Raw genomic sequence first — 22,269 nt, 5'->3', positions numbered from 1 at the left:
TGATACCAGAATTTAGTGTGTATATAAATTAATATAATAACAAATTATTATTTGTTATCATTAATTTAGGAATATCCAGAGTTGATTCTGCCAATAAAGTCAACTCCTTACACATATCAGTCTACTTTCTGCAGTCTGTGCAGCAAATCTTGTAAAATTACAGCATATTTATGTGCTTGCAGCTTACAAAATAACAGTTATAAACCATAAACATTATTTTATTGAGTTTACAAATTAGGCAGGGTTTTTCAATCTTTATAAAGATTTTTCCCATTGAAAAAAAGAGACTGTAGCAGCTACCTGAATCTTTCAGGTTCTTTTAAAAATTGGTTTCATCAATTTACAGACAATTATAATCAAAAAACAGATCAAAATTGTGGTTTTACAGTGTGACCAGTTTGGAAATGGCGTACATTTGACGTATGTACACCATTCGATCCTGACGGTCTGTGGGGTGACGTCTCTCTGGAATGCACCGGTTTCTCCACCAGTCTGACACTAGATGCCTTCACAGATGTTTTTGAAGGTCTTGTGAAAATCCCAAACCATTTTTGTGTTCTTAAAGCATTTCTTAAGAAACCCAAAGCAGTTTTGTTCAGAAAAACCATTACAGTGGCAACTTTGGCTGGGCTTTAAATAGGGCTTATGGGCCCCTAAAGTTTGAATGTTGTGTAAAGAATGCATGTTTTAATATTTAATATTAATATTTAAACTCAAATATTTTACAATTCTGAACTCATAGTTCATCTTTTGGGCCCAACATTGGGCCATCTCACATGCGACATTTTAAAATAAAATTCTTGGGCACTTTTCTCTGTGTTTGATTTTGTAATTTAATTATTTTTTTGGCTACAGAACCAAAACTGGCTCTAGTCCAGATGTCACGAAGCTCATCTGATTGTATGTCACAATTAAAAAAAAAAAACATTAACCCATAAGTTAGAGAAAATTTCTGTGAATCCAAAGGATTGTGAAAGAAAGAAAAAGACCAAACGTTTTCCTCATTCCAAAACGAAAGAGTAGAGACATAAATAGACTTCCTGCATCTGCTAAACAAAGAGCCTAAGTTAGTCAGCTGCAGGATTAGATAAATGTAGTACTCCAGTAACCAGAGAGATGAATGACCATGTAGATGAAAGCTAGCTGGATGACACAGAGGTCAGTGAGTAATTTTGTTGAAGTAGCGAAACAAAGTAAATGGGTTTTACCCTAACAAAGTTCTCAGTGAAAGAAATACTGTGTTGGCTGCTGCAGCTCTGTGTCTGTTTATGTTCACTAACTGGCATGTAAAAGAAAATGGTTAAGTATATGAAGCAGGAGAACAACTTTTTTTGTATATTTTGTTCTCACAGTTAACTGAAAACAGAGAGTAGCGTTAGCTTAGCACTTCAGCTAACAGAACAGCATGAAAAAAAATCATCAGAAGAAGGAAATAAATGAATTTATTAGGGAGTGAAGCTGTATGTGTTGAGTCAAATATATGTAAAGGACATTTAAAAGCTTTGTGTGTTTTAGGGGATGAGTTGTAGCGAGGAGGTGGAGTAAGTATTTTTAGCTATCCAACTCTGTTGGAGCAGCATATAGACGCTAATTTATAAATGCTTTGTTTATGTTGAAATATCAGGATTTCTGCAGGGTTACAAAATTATTGAATTCATAAATTTCATTTCTTAGTCTTAAAAAGTCTTAAATATTTCCAGGTTTTATATGCTTTTATGTGTTTCATATTAAATTGAGCAAATTAAGAAAATTACAAATGTAAGTTCCACTTTTTTTTTATTACTTTTTTAAATTTGTAAATAAACAAGTTTATGCTCCTGAAACAGGGATATTGTGTATTTAGGAAATTAAAAGCAAAATCGATTTGTTACATTATTTTCTCCATCATTTAGAAAAATGTGTGTTTAATGAGTGTCAAAATTTTCAACTTTAAGTTGCAGGATAAAAACACAAAAACAACATCAACGTAGAGAAACGTACGTGGGATATAATCCCAATTCTTCTGTAAACAACATTGCAACATCTGCAAATGTCAAATCTTAAATCACTCAGATCTTAACTGGAAAATTTTCACTTTCTAATTTCTGAAGTGCGATAGGTTTTTCCAAAGATAAGGTTTCTCAAGCTTGTAAAATCTGCTCCACAAAATGAAGCCTAAGATTAAAAAAAATTAGTTACTTACCTATAAAAATTACTGCAGTGAGTAATGCACAAAAATTGTACCTAAATCGAAGCTAAGATGAGTCAGAAAAGCTGACAGGCTGCAATCTTTCCTTCAGCAACAGGTTTAAAAATATAGAATTGTAAGCTTTATGCCTAATACGACTTTAAGCTGCACCTTTTCGGATAAATGTACTCATTTTAAATAGAAAGCAGGATGTGCAAGTTCAATATTGCATGAACTTTAACATTATCCTCTCATTTTAGACCAACTTCCTCATAAACAACTGCATATTTTCTTCTTGAAACAGATCGGATTAAATCTTAAAGGTGGAGTTTGGCAGACCTTTCTCTGCCCTGGTTATGTAAGAAGACTGATCATATTTTTAGATCTGATTACTGATGGGCAAGTTGGGACGTTTGAATCCGATTATGTCATTCTTTTTTAATATCTAAAGATCGTCTCCTGCTTAAAGATTTTCCACCCTGCATTCGACTGTGCACATGCAGAGATGTAATGGCTGGTACGGTGTCTCTAATTAAAGCACAGACCCTGTGTTTTCACCAGACATTAGAGTGATATTTAAAGCATCGCTCTGTGATTAAGTGCTTAGTTTGCGTCTCCTGCTCTTCCACTCGTCGCTGGTTCCATCCCTCGTGTGAAAACGTCTCTTGCCCCAGAAAGTCTCACTTCATTTTTTGCAACTCGACACCATGGCTTTTGATTTCCGCAACGAATCAAGCAGAAATAGTCATCCCACTTTAAACTTGAGTGCAACCGCTTTGTTTTGTACCAGTGTGTAACATATAATTGTTTTCAGTCACATTCCAGCAGCACGTAAAGAGCAATTTAGCACTGCAGTGTGCTAAATTAACATGTAATTGGCAGAGGTAAAATGTAGGTTTGTGTGATATGATGATGGTACCAAGTCCAGATGATGTTCTGGGGTGTTGGGTTTCCTCTGCCTTCGCACACCAGCTCGGCTTTCTGCAAACCAACCTGCCAGTTACTGGGAGAACTGGAGATGATGGGATCTGGGGGGTCTGAAACAAAGAAGCAAGCATTGCAGTTTTAAAAAATTAAACTACAACTTCTGTGCAAGTGAGTGAAATGAAACTGAGACAGTTGTTGAAGTAAAATCAATTAAAAGAAAACAAAAGTAAGGAAAAAGTAAGGGGGGGGAAGCAACATTTTGTGAACCTTTAGGAGGGGAGAACTTTTAAAGGGGCAGTGTGTAACGTTTATTTTTTAAAAATCTGTTTTTTAAGTATTTGTTAAAACTGTCACCATGTCAAGACAGCGTAATATGAGACCGATAATCTGTGAAAAGATCGATCTACTCCACCTCCTCCCTGAGCTGCTATTGACGTCTAAAGAAATGCACAAAAACAACCAATCAGAGCCAGGAGGCGGGTCTTAGTGTTGTCAATCAATCTCATGTACTTGCTGCTAGATGTGTTAATCACAGAGAAACAACTTATCGTTGCAGAAAAACCGTTTATTGGTTAGCTTAGCATTCACATCATGCTGTGCTAGCTGCAGCGAACCAGAGAGTAAAGGGGGGAGAGAGAGAGCAGCGCCACACTGAGGAGTGTTTGACAGCGCTAAGATATCCTTGTTGTTTGTGTGTCTTTCTGTTATATATTTAATTTCTACTTTATATCAGAGAATGGTTTAAATAAGAAAAATAATCATTTGCAACCAGTTTTTACATTTCATAGTCAAATATTTTATTTTCATCTCTTCATTTGAGTTCCCTTCTATTTACTGATTCCGATTAGACTGGAGAACTGCATCTCATCCTTCTTTCTTAAGCCACCAGTGCAGCTTTACCTGCAGCTAACTCTTAAAATAGATCCCTTGGAGGAAGTTTTTATGATGACTACCTATTATGACCAAGCTTTTCCTGCTGCTGCAACAAAGTGAGAAAACGGGAAGATCTGTTCTGCAACATTTTTAAACATTCAGTCATGCAAAGTTACAATATTGTGTCGTTTATGAACAGAATATTGCTGTTAAATCCCAAGTGAAGATAAAATCTTAGGCATCGGGGAGGGAAATCACAATAAGATTACTCAAATTTTGCTTAGATTGCTTCAAACTAAGGATATTTCATTCAATCTTCAATGCAGTCTGGAAAATCTTTGTTCAGATAGAAATCCAGGAAAACTGGATGCTTGTTTTTATATATTTTACCAGTTCATGCTAATTTCTGGTGAACCAGAGTGGGAAACTCCAAAGACATCGAGTTCATGAGTCAAGTCCACACCTTTAAAGTCGTCAATCGCATCCAATCCAAAAACCAGAGTTACTATGACACAAAGATGGTAAAAAAGTTAGCCTGGCTACACAAAAAAAAGAGAAGAGGTCAGAGTATGTCCACATTTTCCCTGGTCATGATCTGATCTGTCATCATGGACTAACGTTTAGACTTCACTTCCACAGAAAGACAACCGAGGCTGAATAAATACGATTCCAGGACAGAGGGTGACCTTTTTCAGAACAGGAAGATCTTAACAAAGCTGGCTCAGAGCCCAGAGAAAAGTTTGAACAGGCGCTGAGTTATTTAAGACTGATTTTCCACCCTTAGGTTGCGAGGGTTTCGCTAAAGGAAGAAAACACCCACTTTGATAGCGGTTGCAGCCAGATTAGTACTTTAAAGCAGTCAGTGTGAAGGCTGAAGCCTCTGTGAGCCGTTGATGCTCAGGACTTGATCATCCCTGAGGGCTCAACAGACAGGATTCAGTTCAGGAACTACAGCTCTAGAAAACTGCACTGAACCACATTGAAAACCTCATTGTTATTCCACCAAATATTGATTTCTGAACTCTTCCTGAGTTAAAACATTAGCGTTGATGTTTCTAAGTGAATATTAACTCGTTTTCGTTGCATTATTTTAGGTCTGAAAGCTGCATCTTTTCCATTTCTCATTTTCTGCAAACAAATGCAAAACCTTTGCTTGAAGTTTCAGAGAATAAAGGAACAATGTTCGTTTTACTCAAACATAGACCTATAAAAAGTAGAAGTGGAACAAATCTTCCTGTTTCGTCTCACTTTGCTGTAACAACAGAAAAAGTTTGGGCATATCTGCTAATAGCAATAAAAAATTCCTTCTAGGAATCCGGCTGTGAACTCTAGTTAATCTAAATGCCAACAAAGTTTTGTTTTGAGAGTCAACAGCAGGTAAAACTACACACTGAAGCACGCGATGGTCACAACCCTGCAAGAGAAAGATGGGACCTCGATCTCAAGTCTAACAAGAATAAGGCTTGAAACAATTAATAGGATTAATTGTGATTAATTTAGTAATTTATTAATAGCTTACAGATTCTAAATATACCAATTTCTAGAAAACAATATATTGAAAGTAACAATTAAGCCAAAACCGTACAAAAAAAAAATTACATGCATGACCTTTGTATGTGAATACAAAGGTCAAAACTCCTCAAACGGCCTGGTTTTAACTTCTCCTATTGAGCAACTTTTATCCAATTATTAATCGATTAATTTAAAAAAAATAAATCAACTGATCAGCTCTGCACTGTATTGATAAATCAAGCAGAAGAGATTTTCACAATACTGAAGGTGTTTTTTCACTGCAAATGCATCCTTTGCTACAAACGGTCAATTATTCACTAAAGGAATGCTGTTATTGCATTTTAGGGAGTAAAATGTTTATTGTATTATAGAAATAGGATTTAGTTATTTGTTTATTAGCATTTTTTCAATGTATTTATAATATTGCAGAAGATTAAGTCACAATCAATGCCCACTGATTGACTTAACAATTGGGAGGTTTTAAAATATCTAATTTTCCAGACACCAAAATAATTATTGCCAAAGAACATCTTGTTGTTTTTTTAAGCACTTTGCCATTTTTTAGAAGCAGTAGAAACCCAAATTAAACTATAAAAATATACAAAATGTGAATTTTTCATGATAGACCCCCTTTAAGTGATTCCTGTCATTCCACTGATTTGACTTTGTAGCCAGTTCTCCCCAACAACAGACTCTTAACCCTGAACAACAACAGCATGGAAGTCCTAACTGGTCCCAACTGGTTCATCTGTTCTGTACTCACACTGGACCACCAGGCGGTCAGCGATCCTGCGGGGTTCCTTCAAGCTGGGATGCCACACCAAGCAGTCCAGCTTCTTGCCGTTCATGCTGCGCAGCGGGTGGAGCCAGTACTGGATGAACGCTTTCCCATCTTCCCCGGTGTGGTTCTTGGAGTGGCCGGGCAGCTCCGTGTCCCAGGACAGCCCGGGTTTGGGGTAGCCCACGGCGCGACAGGTGGAGACAAGGCCGAACGCCTGGCCTTCCACCAGGTTCTCCGGTTCCACGGAGGAGATGGGTAGCACTAAGGAGAACGGGGAGATCTTTGTTGGTTAGTATTTTTAAGCTCATGTTTGTTTTCTAAGCTTTAAATGATACTGCAGGGCGACACTGACCAGAAATACTTTTTGTTTTAATTTAGGGATTGTCCACAGATGATGCACACAAATGGTATTCCTGGCTTTTCAACTAACATAAGGAGGTTACTGTTCACATTTTAGCCCCATAGATCGTTTTCAGTGCAGACACAATGGCTGCTGTCCACCTAAAGGAAGTTCAGCTTTAGAAAACAATACCCAGTTTGCAAAAGCACACCTGCACCTGCCCTACTTTATCAAAGTCAAATGTCTGCAGTGGAAACAGAAATATGATATTAATGGAGGTTTTTATTGGAGTTTTAACTACTTTACATATCTCTTTAGTTTCTTTTTATTACTATTTCTTTATTTTCCTTACAATTTTTTATCATTTGTTTTCAGAATTATTGTCATTATTTTATTATTTTTATTTGTCTAAGTATTTTCATTATTTTTCATCATTATTATCATGTTTTTCTTTCACTATTTTTCATTATTATCATTATTATTATTCACATATACAAAATAAAAACCCAACACGTCACATCACCAAAAGAACCCAGATACTTCAGTGAGGCATGATGGAGGCAGCGTCATGCTGTGGGGTTACCTCTAATGAGATAAAACTCATGAGATTTTATTCATTTTAAATTTTACTTAAAGTGAATAAAATAACAAACACCACATATCAGCCAGTTTTGATACAAACCCTTCAGTTGTCTGCTAGACAGATTCTGTAAAAATCTGTCTACTAACTAGTTTTTTTTGTTGCGCAACGTGTTTGTCAAGTCAATTTGAAATGATTCTAGTTTTTTAGGTCATAAACACATTTTTAATATCCACAAGTTATAAGAATGGTGACAAAAATCCTTTAAAGGTGTTTAAACAAGAAGAGAGACGGTAAAGGAAATATCTTGAGCTTTTACTATAAATAAAAATAGTTGGGTTTCATGATGATCCACTCTGGTTTTTATTTACATTTCACACAGATTTTTAGGTGAAACAGGCTTGTAATCGGACCGAGTAACACCAGGATTTAATTACAAACGTTTCTGTGAGGTTTAGGATTGAGTTTCATCTCATTTCAGTAGTTTGAAAAAAGCTTAACTTGGCTCATCAGAATGAACTCTGAGCAGGATTTTGCAGCTTAACCAGATGTATTTACACGTAAACACTTTTCTTTTTTTTTTGTATCCAACTAGCTGTGACTCACAGGAAAGTCATGATCATCCCATATCTGATCAATCTCTGCACATGCCTTTGGATTATTTTTTTTTAAAAAGCAATAGCAACAAAGCTGTTATGGTTTAATCTCTTAAAACCCAAAATAAACGACATCACATCTGCAAAATGAACCTGCAGCCAGCAGATAGATCACATGTGTCAAACTCAAGGCCCGGGGGCCAAATCTGGTCCGCTGTAGCTTTTTATTTGGCCATCAAGACTCCAAATTACATCAATACGTCCCTCACAAATCCTCAAAATTCACACAAAATCAACAGGCCCCACACTTTTTCTGATTTTACTGCAATTATTTTCTCAAAATTGGTCAAAAATATTGAGTTTATTTGACTGCTGCTTCAGTCGGTAGGTAATAAGTCACATTTAACATCATGCAATTAGCACAGTGGTTCCCAAAGTGTGGGAACCACTGTGGGAACCCCCTTAGCGGTGCAATGGCACTGCACCGCTAAGGGGGTGCAGTGCCATTGCGGGGGGGCGTGGGAAGCGGTACGGATGAATGGAGAAGAAAAAACAGTTACACAAAAGTGTTTCACTGTAAAGATGGTTTGTAGTTTGTTTTATTGCAACCTGAAGTGTGAAATAAACTTCAGTGGAGTTTGAAAACAAAATCTGTGTTTAGGTTACGTCTGGTTGAACGATGTGTGTTCCCAGTTGATTCTGTTTTCTTTTTAGGGGGGATTTTATTGTAATCCATAGGGGGGCCCAGAAAATCTTTGGGAACCAGTGCATTAGCACAAATATTGTAAAAAATTCCTCCCTTCCTAATTATAAATTAGCATCACAAAATATGTGACTTGATTACAAAAAAAACAATCATAAAATCCTGGAGGGACAGCTATTTATTAATATTTTAACAGTTTAATTGGTTTTATAAATACATTCTGGCGTAACCGGCCCTTTAAGAAAATTCAGATTCTTGATAAGGCCCAAAATGAAACCGAGTTTGATGCCCCTGGTATAGATCAAAGGTTTGATTGCAGAAAGAAAAAAACATTTAAATTCATATATTAGCATAATTTAAAGTGCTCAACATGGATGGTGTTTATATTCTATGGTCTGCTTGAGCAGGTTGGTTCAGTTCCAGGTTGTTGTAACGTCTTTGTCGGACGTTTTACATGCAAATTCTTTCAGGGACGCTCAGGACTTGAGGTTGTCAGTTACTCGCCTGTGTGGATTTGTGATCCGAGACATGCCAAAACACGCCGTTAAGCTCGGAGCATCGCTGACGACGATGCCTGGCAGCAGAAATGATAGCATCGCGTTCCCACAGCTGCTGTGATGATTCAAATGTTACCTCATGTGATCCACTCCATTCGTAAATGAATTTATCTAAAGAAAACACTGGTGCACAATGGCAAAGACTTGCCAAAGAAAACCAGTTTGCCATGATTATTTTTCCTCAAATGTTTTTATTTTTTCAAGTTTCTTCAGTAGCAATATTTCGGTAAAGGGTGCAGAGGTTGAATTTTATGTGAAATATTTGAAAAAGACTGATTAAACCAGAATCCCACCGGTGTTTTAAAAACTGTCCTCCATGTTTACTGCAGAATTTCACCTGGCAAAAGTTTTTCCTTTCATTTGTTTCCCATTGTTTCATGTTACAATAAGTTAAAATAAAAACATAGAAGTATATTTACTCCCCTTTACTCTGAAACCCCTAAATAACATCCAGAAGAAGTCTCATAGTTAGTAAATTGAGTCCATCTGTGTGTAACTTCGTACCATTATACATCCAGTTGATGTGTGAAGGTCAAAGACAGACTAACTAGTTACATTTACTTAAGTAATTTTTGGAAGAAATGTCCTTTTAGGAGTATTTTTACTTGAGTAATTTTATCATCAAGTATTTCTAATCTTGCTTGTATGAAATTTCCGGATTCTCTGCACACTGTGAGTAATTTTACTGAATGAAGAACAAGATCGATTTATCAATTATTGTTTGCAGAAGTTTGAAATATTCTGCAAACAATAATGGATATTAACTGAATTCCCAGTTCGGTCCATAAAGGTACCGTAAGTTTTAGACTACAAGTCACACAGAAAATGCTTTACAAAGAGGGAAAAAACATATAGAAGTTGCGCTGAGGGCTGCACAGTGGCGCAGTTGGTAGCACTGTTGCCTTGCAGCAAGAAGGTCCTGGGTTCGATTCCCGGCCCGGGGTCTTTCTGCACAGAGTTTGCATGTTCTCCCTGTGCATGGTGGGTTCTCTCCGGGTTCTCCGGCTTCCTCCCACAGTCCAAAAACTGACTGTTAGGTTAATTGGTCTCTCTAAATTCTGTGTGAGTGTGTGTGTGCATGGTTGTGTGTCCTGTCTGTCTGTGTTGCCCTGCGACAGACTGACGACCTGTCCAGGGTGACCCCGCCTCTCGCCTAAATCGTTAGTTGGAGATTGACACCAGCACCCCTCCCAACCCCTGAGGGGGCTGCATCCAAATGCATGCCACACATTTCAGATTTTTTTCTTTTTTTGGGGATAAATTCAGCACTTCACCAATAAATAAATTTATGAATCAAAGATGTTATTATAAACCATCCAGCACGTCTTTCTTGGAAATTAGATGAGATCGTAGATATTTTTCACAGCTGGTCTTTTCTCAGACAACATTTTGCAATCATTTCAGACTTTTTCACACACTGTAGCAATGAATTATATCAAAATAAAAATAAATGCTTCTAGTAATTTATGGCCCTGATTGTGAGATTATCGAGCCGTCGTTGTTGGCGGCTCTTCTCTTTATGGTTTTATCAAACAACCCAAACATGATTTGCAAGATGGGTCAGAAAAATGCAGGGTGTGAAACTTACTCCACACAGTGAGCTTGATGGTCCTGTCGAAGCTTCCCTGAGGGTGGGTGGCGATGTGGCACCGGTAGACGCCGGCGTCTGACACCTTTGTGACTTGGATGAGCAGAGCTGAGCTGTCAGAAATCGGGTTGAAGGTCTCAAACCTCATCCGGTCAGAGCTCTCAAGCGCTGGAGGAAAAAAATAATAAAAACAAGTCAAACTGAGTAACTTCAGCCTTTACAGGACAAAGCGAATCTTATTATTTTACACTGTTAGTGAAAGAGTTTTACTCTTAAAAAAGCAAAGAGTTTATTTTGAGTTGTCTGTTTAAGTTTAATTAATGAACATACACAAAGATTAAGTGAACTTTTCACCTTATATCAAAAATTTCTTTTTACACAATAAGAACAAAATCCTGGAGTTTTTTCTCCATTTTTATGTTTCAGATTTGCAATCATTTGCAAATTTCTCTTCTACAGAAATTAGACTTTGTTACGTCAAAATATTGGGCTTAAAGTTCATTGTTGGGCAGGCAAAAAAATAAATGTTGCAATTTTTTTTACACTTTTAATGAACTTTTTTTTTTTACATATATGCATTAAATGAGGGGCTGGACATAATTGGTAGCACTGTTGCCTTGCAGCAAGAAGGTCCTGGGTTCGAAATGGATGGATGCATTAAATGAATGGCATATTTTCAGGAGTGCTACTCCTGAGTCTCTGCCCATCTCTGCAGAAATGCTTTTGCTACATTTATGTCTTTGGAAATATTAGGGATGCTAGTAATGGTGATATACCTTTAATCCCTTCAGTGAAGTGGGCCGTGATGATTTGCTTGCTGGTCCCATTTGGGAACACCTTTTCCCAGGAGACCTGCACCATCCTCTGGTCCTCCTCCAGCTGGTACCAGCAGGGGAGTCTGGTCTGGGAGTCAGTGAACCCCTTGAGGTCGGTGTTGGGCTGCAGAGGCTCCACGAAGGCCCCTTGAACGCATTCTGCTGAGGAGAAAACAGAAAAAGGTCATCAATCAGAGACAAAGGCGTTACGTGTCGATAGGAAGAATGCTTGAACTAGGACATCTAGACAAACCGAACGATAAAACCAGGTGTAGCAAAATTCAGAAAATGTAACTTATTTTAAAGGAAAGGGAGCTGCACTTGCAGAACAATGGAAATGTAATGTTTGTTGAATAATATCTCCTTATTTCGTTCATTTACAGGTTAAAATGAATATGTCACATGACGACATGAACAAAAGTTTGAAGGAAAAAAAGTAGCCATTCTTTCAAAAATCATTTCACAATACCATAAACAACTAACCAAAAATAAAAAGATATAGCTTTAAGTAAAAAACAGGCAATGTGTATGTATAAAGATAATATTAAGACAAAGTATATATTATCTTTGTAAAGATTCAGCACTCTAATGACTCATTATACCTTAATAAAATATTATATTTCATTATTTTCTTAAGAGTAGAAATTGACATATTGTTCCTTAAACTGAAATAAAATGTTAAATTTGTTTACTTCTAAATTTTTGGTTTTTAAAAAGTATCTGTTCCTCTCCGATTATAAATGCTATCTCTCTTAATAAATCTTTTTTGCAAACTGATAAAATGATGTTTTGTATTTTAAATATAACTTGCAGAAGATAATAGTCCTCCAAGTCATGAAATATCATTAAATTTAAATTGAAGAACGATAAATTTGTTGGATCTATGTAGCATTTTCTGCTTATAAATCTAATGCCTCTTTTTGCAAAATAAAAGTAAGAGCTTTACAGGCATTCCCCAAAACTTCTGCACAAATAGAAATAAGGAACGATCAATGAATTGCGTAACATCAAATGTACTTCATCACTGAGTGAGTTTTTCACTTTATATCAATGCAAATCAAAGAAATGCAACGTCTACTATAAAAGAAAGAGAACTTGATCTGTTGAGAGTCACTTTCTCCTTCAGTGCTTCACAAAGGAAGTTATGCACAGCCTCAACAGATTTGTTTACAAACACTCCCAAAGGCTACGGCTAAAGGTTCGCCCAACCTGCTTGACCTCAGCATCATGGAGGAAACACGCAGGCTCCTACAAGAAAGGAAGGGAAGGTCTGCATGTGCACCGAGACTAAAGAACGGCTCTTCAAATGAAGTTAAGTCTTTTATTTTAAGACGTATTAAGGTTTTCCTGCTTCAAAGCGAACAATACTGCAGAAGGTTTACTACTAATCCTGATTTCCTCACTCATAAGTGACTGCTGTAGTTTTATCTCTGCAGGGCTTGTTACAGCGATGATGTAAAAACATTATTTTTATATTGCAGAGTTTGGCTTTTTTGGTGACTTTGTTCAGAATTTGGTCAATTATCACTTTAGGAAAACAATTTATGAACCTCTCAATCACGTGTTACACAATTGTTCCCATATTTGACATATTAATCTTTGGACCAATCTTCATCAGACGGATTGCTTCCCGTTTAAACCGTCTGCAAATCTGTCAAACAGGAAGTGAGGTCGATTCTCAGGATCTAAACGATCTTGGCACACAGCCTCAGGATGTTTTGTACCAATGAATGTTTTTCTCAATTATTACTCATGAGTGACTTAATGTTTATAATTAAATAAAAAGTTTGAAGACCTTTCCTGATGTCCAAATATGGTCTCTTCTGGCTTTAAAACAGAACTGCTGCTGAACTGGAGAGCTCCATCAGCTGCATCCCAGGCGCACAGCGGAGCATTTACAGAGATCCTTCCCCTTCCAGCAGCTCTTAATACCCAACAACAACCACTGCTCCCAAAAACGTAAATAATCTTTACATCCTTGCTGGTATTTGTGCAGTTTTACTCATTTTGAATAACATTTCTGCTCTTATTTGTCAGAAAAGTTTTATTGCGACATGTTGTAAACCAGGCTGCAACTAACAATTACTTTAGTTGATTATTCTGATAATTAATCATATAAAAACTTGGCACATTTTGCACTTTAAGTCTTTATTATTATAATAATTATTATAATATCATGCAATATTAGAAATATATTGACAAACAAACAATTCTTATTTTTAATAAGAAAATAAACATTCTATTGCCAAAAATGAAGTAACAGCATTCTTTAAATAATTGAATTTGTTACATACTCATATTGATTTATCTCAATTCCTTTTTTAACTCTGCATTTCCAGTAAAGCTGCACAAACAGATCAAATATTGAACCCAATACCTAAAACACAAAGTTTTAAACAATCATTTAACTTGATTTTATATATTTTTACTATTTCAACCCAAATTGGAAGCTCTGGTGACATTTTCAGGCAAGTTGCAACTTTATTTCTTCTTTCTAGTTTTTTAAAAACGGACAGAAACTCGGCCCTGTGCTCATTAGTGACTTTTATCAGTTAAAGGCTGCATTTCACCGTGAGAGCAGTGAATCAAAAACTCAGACCGGAAACAAGAAACAAATGAACTTTGATTTCTAGGACGAACACGTTTATTTCTTCTCTGGTTACTGATTCACGAACCCGATAAATGATTACAAAGCTGCCAATATTGGGCACAAAATCCCACGGATCCTGCAAGGACGCAGCCGCCCAGATGTCCCACAGGGAGAGGAAACGTCAATCTACACTGCAAAAACACAAAATATTTCAAGTTTCTAGTGCAAATATGTTGGTACACTCAAAATAAAGACAAAAACTGACTTATAAGTAAGTTTTCAATAGGATATAGCAGCTTGTTTTATGTCAGTAATTCCTTAACATTGATGAAAACGTTCTAGTTATATTAGCAAATTATTTCACTAATAATATGAGATAAATGTCAAGTTATAAGTGAAATAATCTGCCAGTGAAACTAAACTACATTTTTATCAATATTAAGAAATTAATTATGTTAAACAAGCTCCTATATCTTGTATTATTTTAAGTGTACCAACATATTTTCACTAGAAAACAGAGTTGAGTTGTAATTAGTTACATTTACTCAATTACATTTACTTGAGTAACTTTTTGAAAGAAATTACTTTTAGGAGTATTTTTGCTACATTGTACTTCTACTTTTACTTGGGTTAATTTCTGGATTTTCTACCCACTGAATGAAAAACAAACATGTTTAAACCAAAAATCCATCCGACACAAACACACACGGACAGTTTCTGTTAAAGTTTCATAAGTTTTTTATTGAAAGAAACTGATTTGGAAAAATTTTCTTTTGATTTTGTTATTTTTTTTGTTATTTATATTAATTATATCCTTAAAATACCAACATTTCCTCTTGACTTTATATTTTGTTTCATCTGATGATGTGATTTCTAAATATTAATTGATTGATAATTTGATCAGTTACTCATTACTTGAGTAAACTTTTTACCAAATACTTTTCAACTCTTACATGAGTAATTTCTTGGACGGCTACTTTTCACTTTTACTTAAGTAAATTTATGTTAAAGTAGTGCTACTCTTACTTGAGTACAGTTTTTGCCCACCTCTAAACTAGACTAAATTACTAGGTTAGATTTTGTGTTTTTGCAGTGCAGGACCTTGGATGGACAGAGTGAGATTAAACGAGGTTTTAGAGGAAGCCAAAGATGAGGTGAAAACGATAAACAGCAAACAGAGAGAAAGAGTTAACCACTGTTCACACACTCTAGACAAACACGACTTCACAAAGCTGCCTTTCAAGCTTTCCCAGTTCCCTCAGAGTGACAGTAACTCCATCACACCTGAGATTATCACACCTGTTGAAACCAAGAGCCTGATAACAGTATTTTTTCTTCTCAATGGAGCGATACTCTCAGCCCTCGCCTCCCTCAGTGGCTTTAGCCCACACAGAGGAGGGAAACAAAAAGCAGCAGCAGAATTAGTCATGAAAACAGGAAGACGCAGGTTGCACAATGACCTCTGACTCAGGTTTAGAAGAAGGAATGCGCCCGAGCCGCATTCTGTTGTGTCGCACCTTCAGACAACTTGCATGGCCCCACGTCTGAATTATGTGGACTTCCAAGACTTTACATGCAGGCGTCGGAGCTGAGACAGCTTCAAGCTGCAGGTGAAACGTAACTCACAGTTTGATGCACTGGAAAGGGTTTACACTGATCTGAGTAGAAAACTGTGTTTTATTAACAGCGCTTGTCTGTGCATTGAAGTAAGTTGGCAAAATAACAAAATCCCTTTTGTTTTTGTCTTGTAATATCTCCTCACAAAACAGCTGAGTGTGTTTTCTTTAGTCATTTTTATCAAAACCGGAAAACTAAAGAAGCTTTGGGGTTATGATGACACATTTAAGCCGTTCAGCAAAAAAAAAGTTCTTATGAAAAATAAATTTAATTCTATTTACTGAATTTAACATTTTATCAGATGAAAAATGTATAAACACCTTCATATACATTCAGTTTTTATAGCAGGAAGTTATTCTTGCACAAAAATATTGAGAAAATTTGAATTTAAGTACATTCATTCAATGATTTCTATCTAGTTTCTAGTGCAAATATCTTAGTACACTTTAAATTAAACAAAACTGACTTACCAGTAACTTTCCAGCAAGACTATAGAAGCTTGTCTTAAGTCAATAACTCCTTAATATTGATTATAAAAAATACTGGTTCCGCTGACAGATTATTTCATTTATACCTGGTAGGTTTTTATCAATATTCAGAAATTATTGATGTTAAAGCAAGACTTATTTCTTGTTGAAAAGTTTCTTGGAAGTGAGTTTTGTGTTTTTGTACTTCCATTTGGGTTTTTGCTGCTTCCAAAAACATCCCAAGTGCTTGAAAAAAACATCCAGATGTTTTTGGGTGTCTGGAAAATCAGCCGTTTCAAAAACCTCCCGATTGTGAAGTCACATCCTACGGGCACTACGCCGTTTCCTAGAGACTCAGAAGAGCTCCAGCACTTTTGGTCAGCTGGTTTTACTGTTGTATATGCTGTACAATGGATGCTGGAAAAGACAAGTTTGTTATTTGCTTACCATCCTGAAACCACTAGCTGCATTTTTATTGGCTGATTAGGAGGCTCCACTTTTGCTTTTCAAAGATGTACGGTTGTATAATTGTGCATCTGTTTGCAGACATTATCAAGTATGAATGTAAACATTCTCATTATCTAAGAATGGTTTTGTGTAAAGTGTAATGAACATGGTTTGTGCAGCCCATAGACCTATTCCGACCTGTTCAATGAAGCTTAATAGGTCACCTTTAAGTTGAAGACAAAAATGCCGTAGGAATGAAGTGGGAGTAACAAAGCCGGAACGACCAAGTTCAACAAAATGTAGAGTACTGATTCTTTCAGCATCGATGTGAACTCTAAGGCAAAATCCATCATCCTGCTAACAAGGGTTGATTTCTCAACAAAACATTCAGAGTGATCGTTATTCTGTGTTTTAAAGTCTGCTTTAGGGAAACAGTCTCAGATATTTCAGATCCTCCAGAGCTGGTGCAAAATTTAACGGCTGATCGTTGGGATTTTGAAGCACCACGGCTCAGTCACCATCAAACAGAAGTCAAAACGTCCTACTAAAGATCTCCATTGGAAGCATGAGCTTACTGAACTGTAACACCAACATTTCTGCATTTATAAGCTCTTCAGGGCATGAAGTATCAGGAACAACAGCAGATTAAGCCTGCTGATAAATATCCTTGTGTTGAAATTACACAATCTACTAGAATACAAATGAAAACACAATGCAGGTCTGCAGAAAAATCCCACCAACCTGCACACAATCAGCTGCCACATCTCAACACTGACAAACACATTTTAACCTCCCTGTTGATTTTACTTCATGTCAGGGTGGGAACTGTCAGCAAGAGGACGTTTGCATTCTTCGACGCCACCCACTCGGCGCAACATTAGGACATTTCAGCAGCGAGCGCTGAGAAGAAAAAAAAATGTTTCTCCAACATTTTCTGCTGCTTGGTTTTCACCTTTTTGATCCCACAAAATTAAATATATCCCCCTAATTCTAACCGGTGTTCATTTTCTACATTTTAGGTTATTTCTAACATTTCTCTGGTTCATCTTTACATTTACTGAAAAAAGGGAACAGATGATCTAACTTAAATATACTGCATTAAGTGGTTACAAGTAATAAAATGTACTTTATCCAAGTTAATTTATTAATTTTATTAAGTTTAATAAGTTGCCTAGTTAAACAAAAATAAATAAAGTAAATTTGATTAACTTCATCTAATTACTTGGGACCAATTAGCATATTTTTTTAAGTTGGAGCTCCATTTATTTATGTTTTTGTCTTTGCTGCCCTCTGAACTCTCAACCAGCTAAAAAACAAAAACATGGCCGCTCATATTTAGCCCAGCTGCTCCTGGAGGTTTCTGCCTGTTTAATGTTAGTTGTTTCTCTCCCCTTTCACCACATGCTTGCTCAGTAGAAGAGAGTAACTTAATGCAACAGGCATTCACATTAAATAATTCTTTGAATGAAAAGGTGATATTTTATCATTTGGGTTGTACTGGACAGTCTGGACTGATTTAGATCGGCTCTAAATTAATTTGATTTATTTTTAAGTGCATTGAGATAATTGTTCTGAAATGGTGCAGTAAAAATACACTTTTTCTGAAACATTTGCATTATTTTTAATGTATTTTGCCTTAAAAATATAATTATTTGAGTTCTGCTTCACAGTTTGAAAACTTATTGTTTAAGCTTTTAAGCTAAATTCCTGTTTTATTTATTATCATGTTCAAATTCTGAGCGAAAGGATAAAAAACAGCATGCAAATCCCAATTAAGAAATATCAAAATTTGCTTAAAAATTCAGAAATACTCCTGACTATTTATAATGCAGAGGATATATGTGCATATTATAGTAAAATAAACATTTTTTAAGAGTACTGGAGAGAAAGAAAAAGAGCAAATCCAAACTTCGCTCTAAAATATCTCCAAGATGTTTTTCCACCCTGAGGTAATTATGATCTCTGTGCAGCCACACCTGAACAAATGCGGGATTTCTTACGTTCTCACCACAAAAATAAAGAATATGCACAATTTCCTGAACAAGAACAACTCACAACAAACGTCACCACCTGGAAAGAGCTGAAGATTAACATAATAACTATAATAAAAGCTCAAAACACGCAGGGAACTGCCTCAGACAATGCAAGCATAAAGCTTTTTTCCAACACTTTCTTTCTCTTCTATCATAAAAAGTTGGCAGGGAGACGTTAGATGCAAGACAGACTTTAATAAGTTGGGAGGAAACAAACAAACCTCCCAAACAGGAACAAAAAGCCTTTCAGTAGCAGAAGCATTTTACAAGCATTTTGTAATAGTTGTCCAACAGGCTGAGAGTTTGTTTTTCTAACAAAAATAGATGCTATTCTAAAACAAAGTAACTGAAAACATGCAAGTTTAACTTTACAATTTCTTAAAATGGAGATTTAAAGCCTCAACAGCAGCCTTTAGACTTAACTTTATCTGAATAAAAAAACATGCAAATCGAAATTAAAAACCTTAAAACATGTCAAGTTTGAACACTAACATTAATTCAGAATGAATTTTTCAAATTTCATCAACAGCATTTAGACTTAACTTTATCTGAATAAAAGGCGTTGAAGCCGCAATTAAAAACAAAGTTAAATGAAACTGAGTTCTTATCTTAACAGTTTTACACGCCACGCAGCGAGTGGGTGATGTTAACACCCACAGCGCTGTTTTCTCCTGGAAAGGCTGCAGCCTGCGTCTTTTTTAATCATATGAAAAGTTGTTTTGCACTAAAATCAGATTAAATTTAAATCCTATCAAGTCTGAACCTTGAAAACAAAACAGGACCACATAGCTCAGAACCGGTTTAATCAGATTTCCTGAGAAAACTCACCGATAAGAAGAAGCAGCAGAAGCAGAAGTCCAGCCTTCGACTCCATCTGTACCCCGAACTGTAACTTTTATTTTCCCTTTTTGGCTGTTTAAATGATCATGTTAAGCTTTCATAACGTGCCCAGGACGTTCTCCCTCGTCCTCAGCTCCTCTTCGGGGGTTTTTAAGTCTAAACATCCACATTTGTCCACGAGTGGAGGGGAATGTCGTTCCTTTGGAGCCGCGCTGACTTCATTACAGGTGAATGCAAATTGCTGCAGGAGCGGCAAAAAAAAACTGTTTATGCGCAAACAAATAGCAGAAAGGAACACGGTGCGTATTTGTCTAACAAACACCTGTCCGCTGGTCACGCAGAGGCGCACCGCAACCTGCGCGGGTTGGAGCCGCTGCTACACCTGTCGGGATAAGCCCCGCCCACCCGTGAGGATAGTTCACGCCTACAACAATGACGCGTTCAGGTGTCTGTGAAAATTAAAGGGTTTCTTAGAACGAGGACATTCCCTAAATAAAAGCTGAGTGGTTAATTCTACATTTATTTATGAATGAAAAAATATTTTCATTATTGATTATTTTATCAATTATTCATCAGAATGGTGATATGACAATTTTTTAAAGTCATAGATATGCTAAGCTTAGCATATCTATGCTAAATGCAGAGTTGGTTACATTTACTAGTTAAATTTACTCCATTAATTGAGTAACCTTTTGGAAAAAAGAAATTACTTTTAGGAGTATTTTTACTTCGCTGTACTTTTTACTTTTACTTGAGTAATTTTATCGTGTAGTATTTTTATTCTTTCCTGAGTGAAATATCTGGATTTTCCACCCACTGAATGAAAAACAAACATGTTTTAACCAAAAATTCACCAGATGCAGACACACATCTGGAGTTTTTGTTAAAGTTTCATAAGTTTTTGAAAAATATATATATTTTGCTTGACGTTAATTTTTTGTTACTTATATAACTTATTGTTTTTTTCATCCTTAAAATACTAAATTTTCCATTTAACCTTATATTTTGCTCCGTCTGATGATGTAATTTTTAAATATTAATTGATTGATGATTTGATCAGTCACTCAGTATTTGACTTTTTACCAAATACATTTTTACTCTTACTTGAGTAATTACTTGGACGGCTACTTTTTACTTTTACTTGAGTAAAATATTTGTGTACTCTATATATTCTTTAAGACATATATGTAAATAGTAAAAAAGAAAAAGCTAAAACTGCACAAAGCTTCATCTCATCTACAGTTTCTTCTTGGATAGAAATTTTTTGAACTACTTTTAATAATTAACTGAGTTTATTAATTGAATTATTATTGTTATTATTGTTATTATTATTTTCTAAATTGTCTCAAAATTATATTTTGCAAATTGGCACAAATTGAATAGTTTAATTGATGCTGATAATATCTTCTAATCTTGAAGTATATAGCTTCTATGCTTCACATTTTTATTTAAAGCATAAATGTGAATTAAAAGTGATGTCACTGACATGAACAAACTGTTATTTTACATAAAATGAACAGATATTTGCTCACTAAATGTGTGTATTTCTTACTGGAACACATTATTTTATGCCTCATTTGATCAATTTCTTAAATGTTGGATTCATGTTCATGTGTATTTAAAAACATAAATTAGAATTTTTTTTTTAAATATATAAAAAAAATGTTTAGTCAGGAATCTGCAATATTTTAGTGTTATTTAATCTCGGTGGAGAACTTTAAGTGAAATTTCCCAGGGGCAGTGAATGCATCAGGATTTGGTTATTTTTTTCCAAAACATCAGTTTCTTTGTGTTGCTTCAGGGGCTGCATGCATTAAATAGGCGTCTTCATTTATTCATACAGATGTTTTTGCAGCACGTGACACGGAGGTGTAACGCTTTGTTTTGCCCCAGATTAAATAAATACAAAGTCACTGTGATGTTGATTCACTCGCTCCGTAGTAACAACAACTGCAATGAAACATGTGGCTTTAACTCACTGATTAAGAAATGTTCATGATATTCCACAAACACACTGCGGTTATCCTGTTAAATGCTGCATTAAGCAACTCTTTTGTTGCACAGCTTAATACACACATGCATCATAAAGTGATTTCATTATATCAGGTGTGAGGAGCCTGCAGGCTGACAGTCAGCTGGTGCTTTTATTTATGTTTTAAACATGTTTGTGTTTTTATGCAAATCCAAGAGAAGGAATGAATGAAACCACATCATACAAAGCTACATGTCCGGTCTGAATGCTCAGAAATATTCCTGCTGATGATGTGACATCTCCAGAAAAGTTCAACAGTAAATTATGACGATGCATTACGGCCATTTTAGATGGACAAAGAAAGGAAGATTTAAAAACTCTGACATTTTTTAGATTAATCTCAGAAATGTCCTACCTAAAATATGGAAATTTCTGAGTTCCAGTGGTTGAAAATGTTCAGTATTTGGACGTTTTCTGAGTTTGAAAAGTCCAAAATTTGCTAGAAAAAAAAAATCTGGAATTTTGACATGACTTTGAGAAATTTTCTGGAAATGAAAACAAAGAAAACTCCCAGTGTCAAAAGTCCAAAATATTCAACTTTTAGAAATTTTCTGAGATTAAAAGGTCAAAACATTTTCACAAAATAAAAAACATCAGAGAGATTAATCTTTGAACATTTCTAGAAAAAAAAACAAGGGAATGTTTGAGTTTCAAAAGTCCAAAATTTGTTGGAAAAGAAAATAAGAAAATCTAAGATTAATCTCAGAAATTTTCTAGAAAAAAGCTGTATCAGCTGTATCTTATATATCTGTTTTAATCATGTTTATGTTTCTATGCAAACCCTCAGAAGGAATGAATGAGAAA

The 22,269-nt window shown here is 35.7% G+C and overlaps 1 protein-coding gene across 3 annotated transcripts in view; it reads right to left on the bottom strand.

The window, feature by feature from the left end:
- LOC102221191 (nectin-4-like) overlaps window positions 1-19,796 on the bottom strand; it is a 28,141-nt gene extending 8,345 nt beyond the window's left edge. For 2 of the 3 annotated variants that reach the window (XM_005796602.2, XM_023335550.1), the window contains exons 1-5: window positions 19,422-19,796; window positions 11,401-11,601; window positions 10,625-10,792; window positions 6,243-6,521; window positions 3,087-3,204 (exon numbers count right to left, since the gene is read on the bottom strand). In XM_005796602.2, coding sequence (XP_005796659.1) covers window positions 3,087-3,204; window positions 6,243-6,521; window positions 10,625-10,792; window positions 11,401-11,601; window positions 19,422-19,467 — 812 coding nt within the window. In that variant the 5' untranslated portion in view covers window positions 19,468-19,796. The remainder of the gene's footprint in view (window positions 1-3,086; window positions 3,205-6,242; window positions 6,522-10,624; window positions 10,793-11,400; window positions 11,602-19,421) is intronic. The other variant, XM_023335549.1, reaches the window with a different exon arrangement.
- Window positions 19,797-22,269: the final 2,473 nt, after the last annotated feature.

The sequence above is a fragment of the Xiphophorus maculatus genome, chromosome 6, assembly GCF_002775205.1.
Source record: "Xiphophorus maculatus strain JP 163 A chromosome 6, X_maculatus-5.0-male, whole genome shotgun sequence".
Classification (NCBI taxonomy): Eukaryota; Metazoa; Chordata; class Actinopteri; order Cyprinodontiformes; family Poeciliidae; genus Xiphophorus; species Xiphophorus maculatus.
Note: the sequence above shows the minus strand (reverse complement) of the source record. Positions and strands in the feature narration are given on the sequence as shown.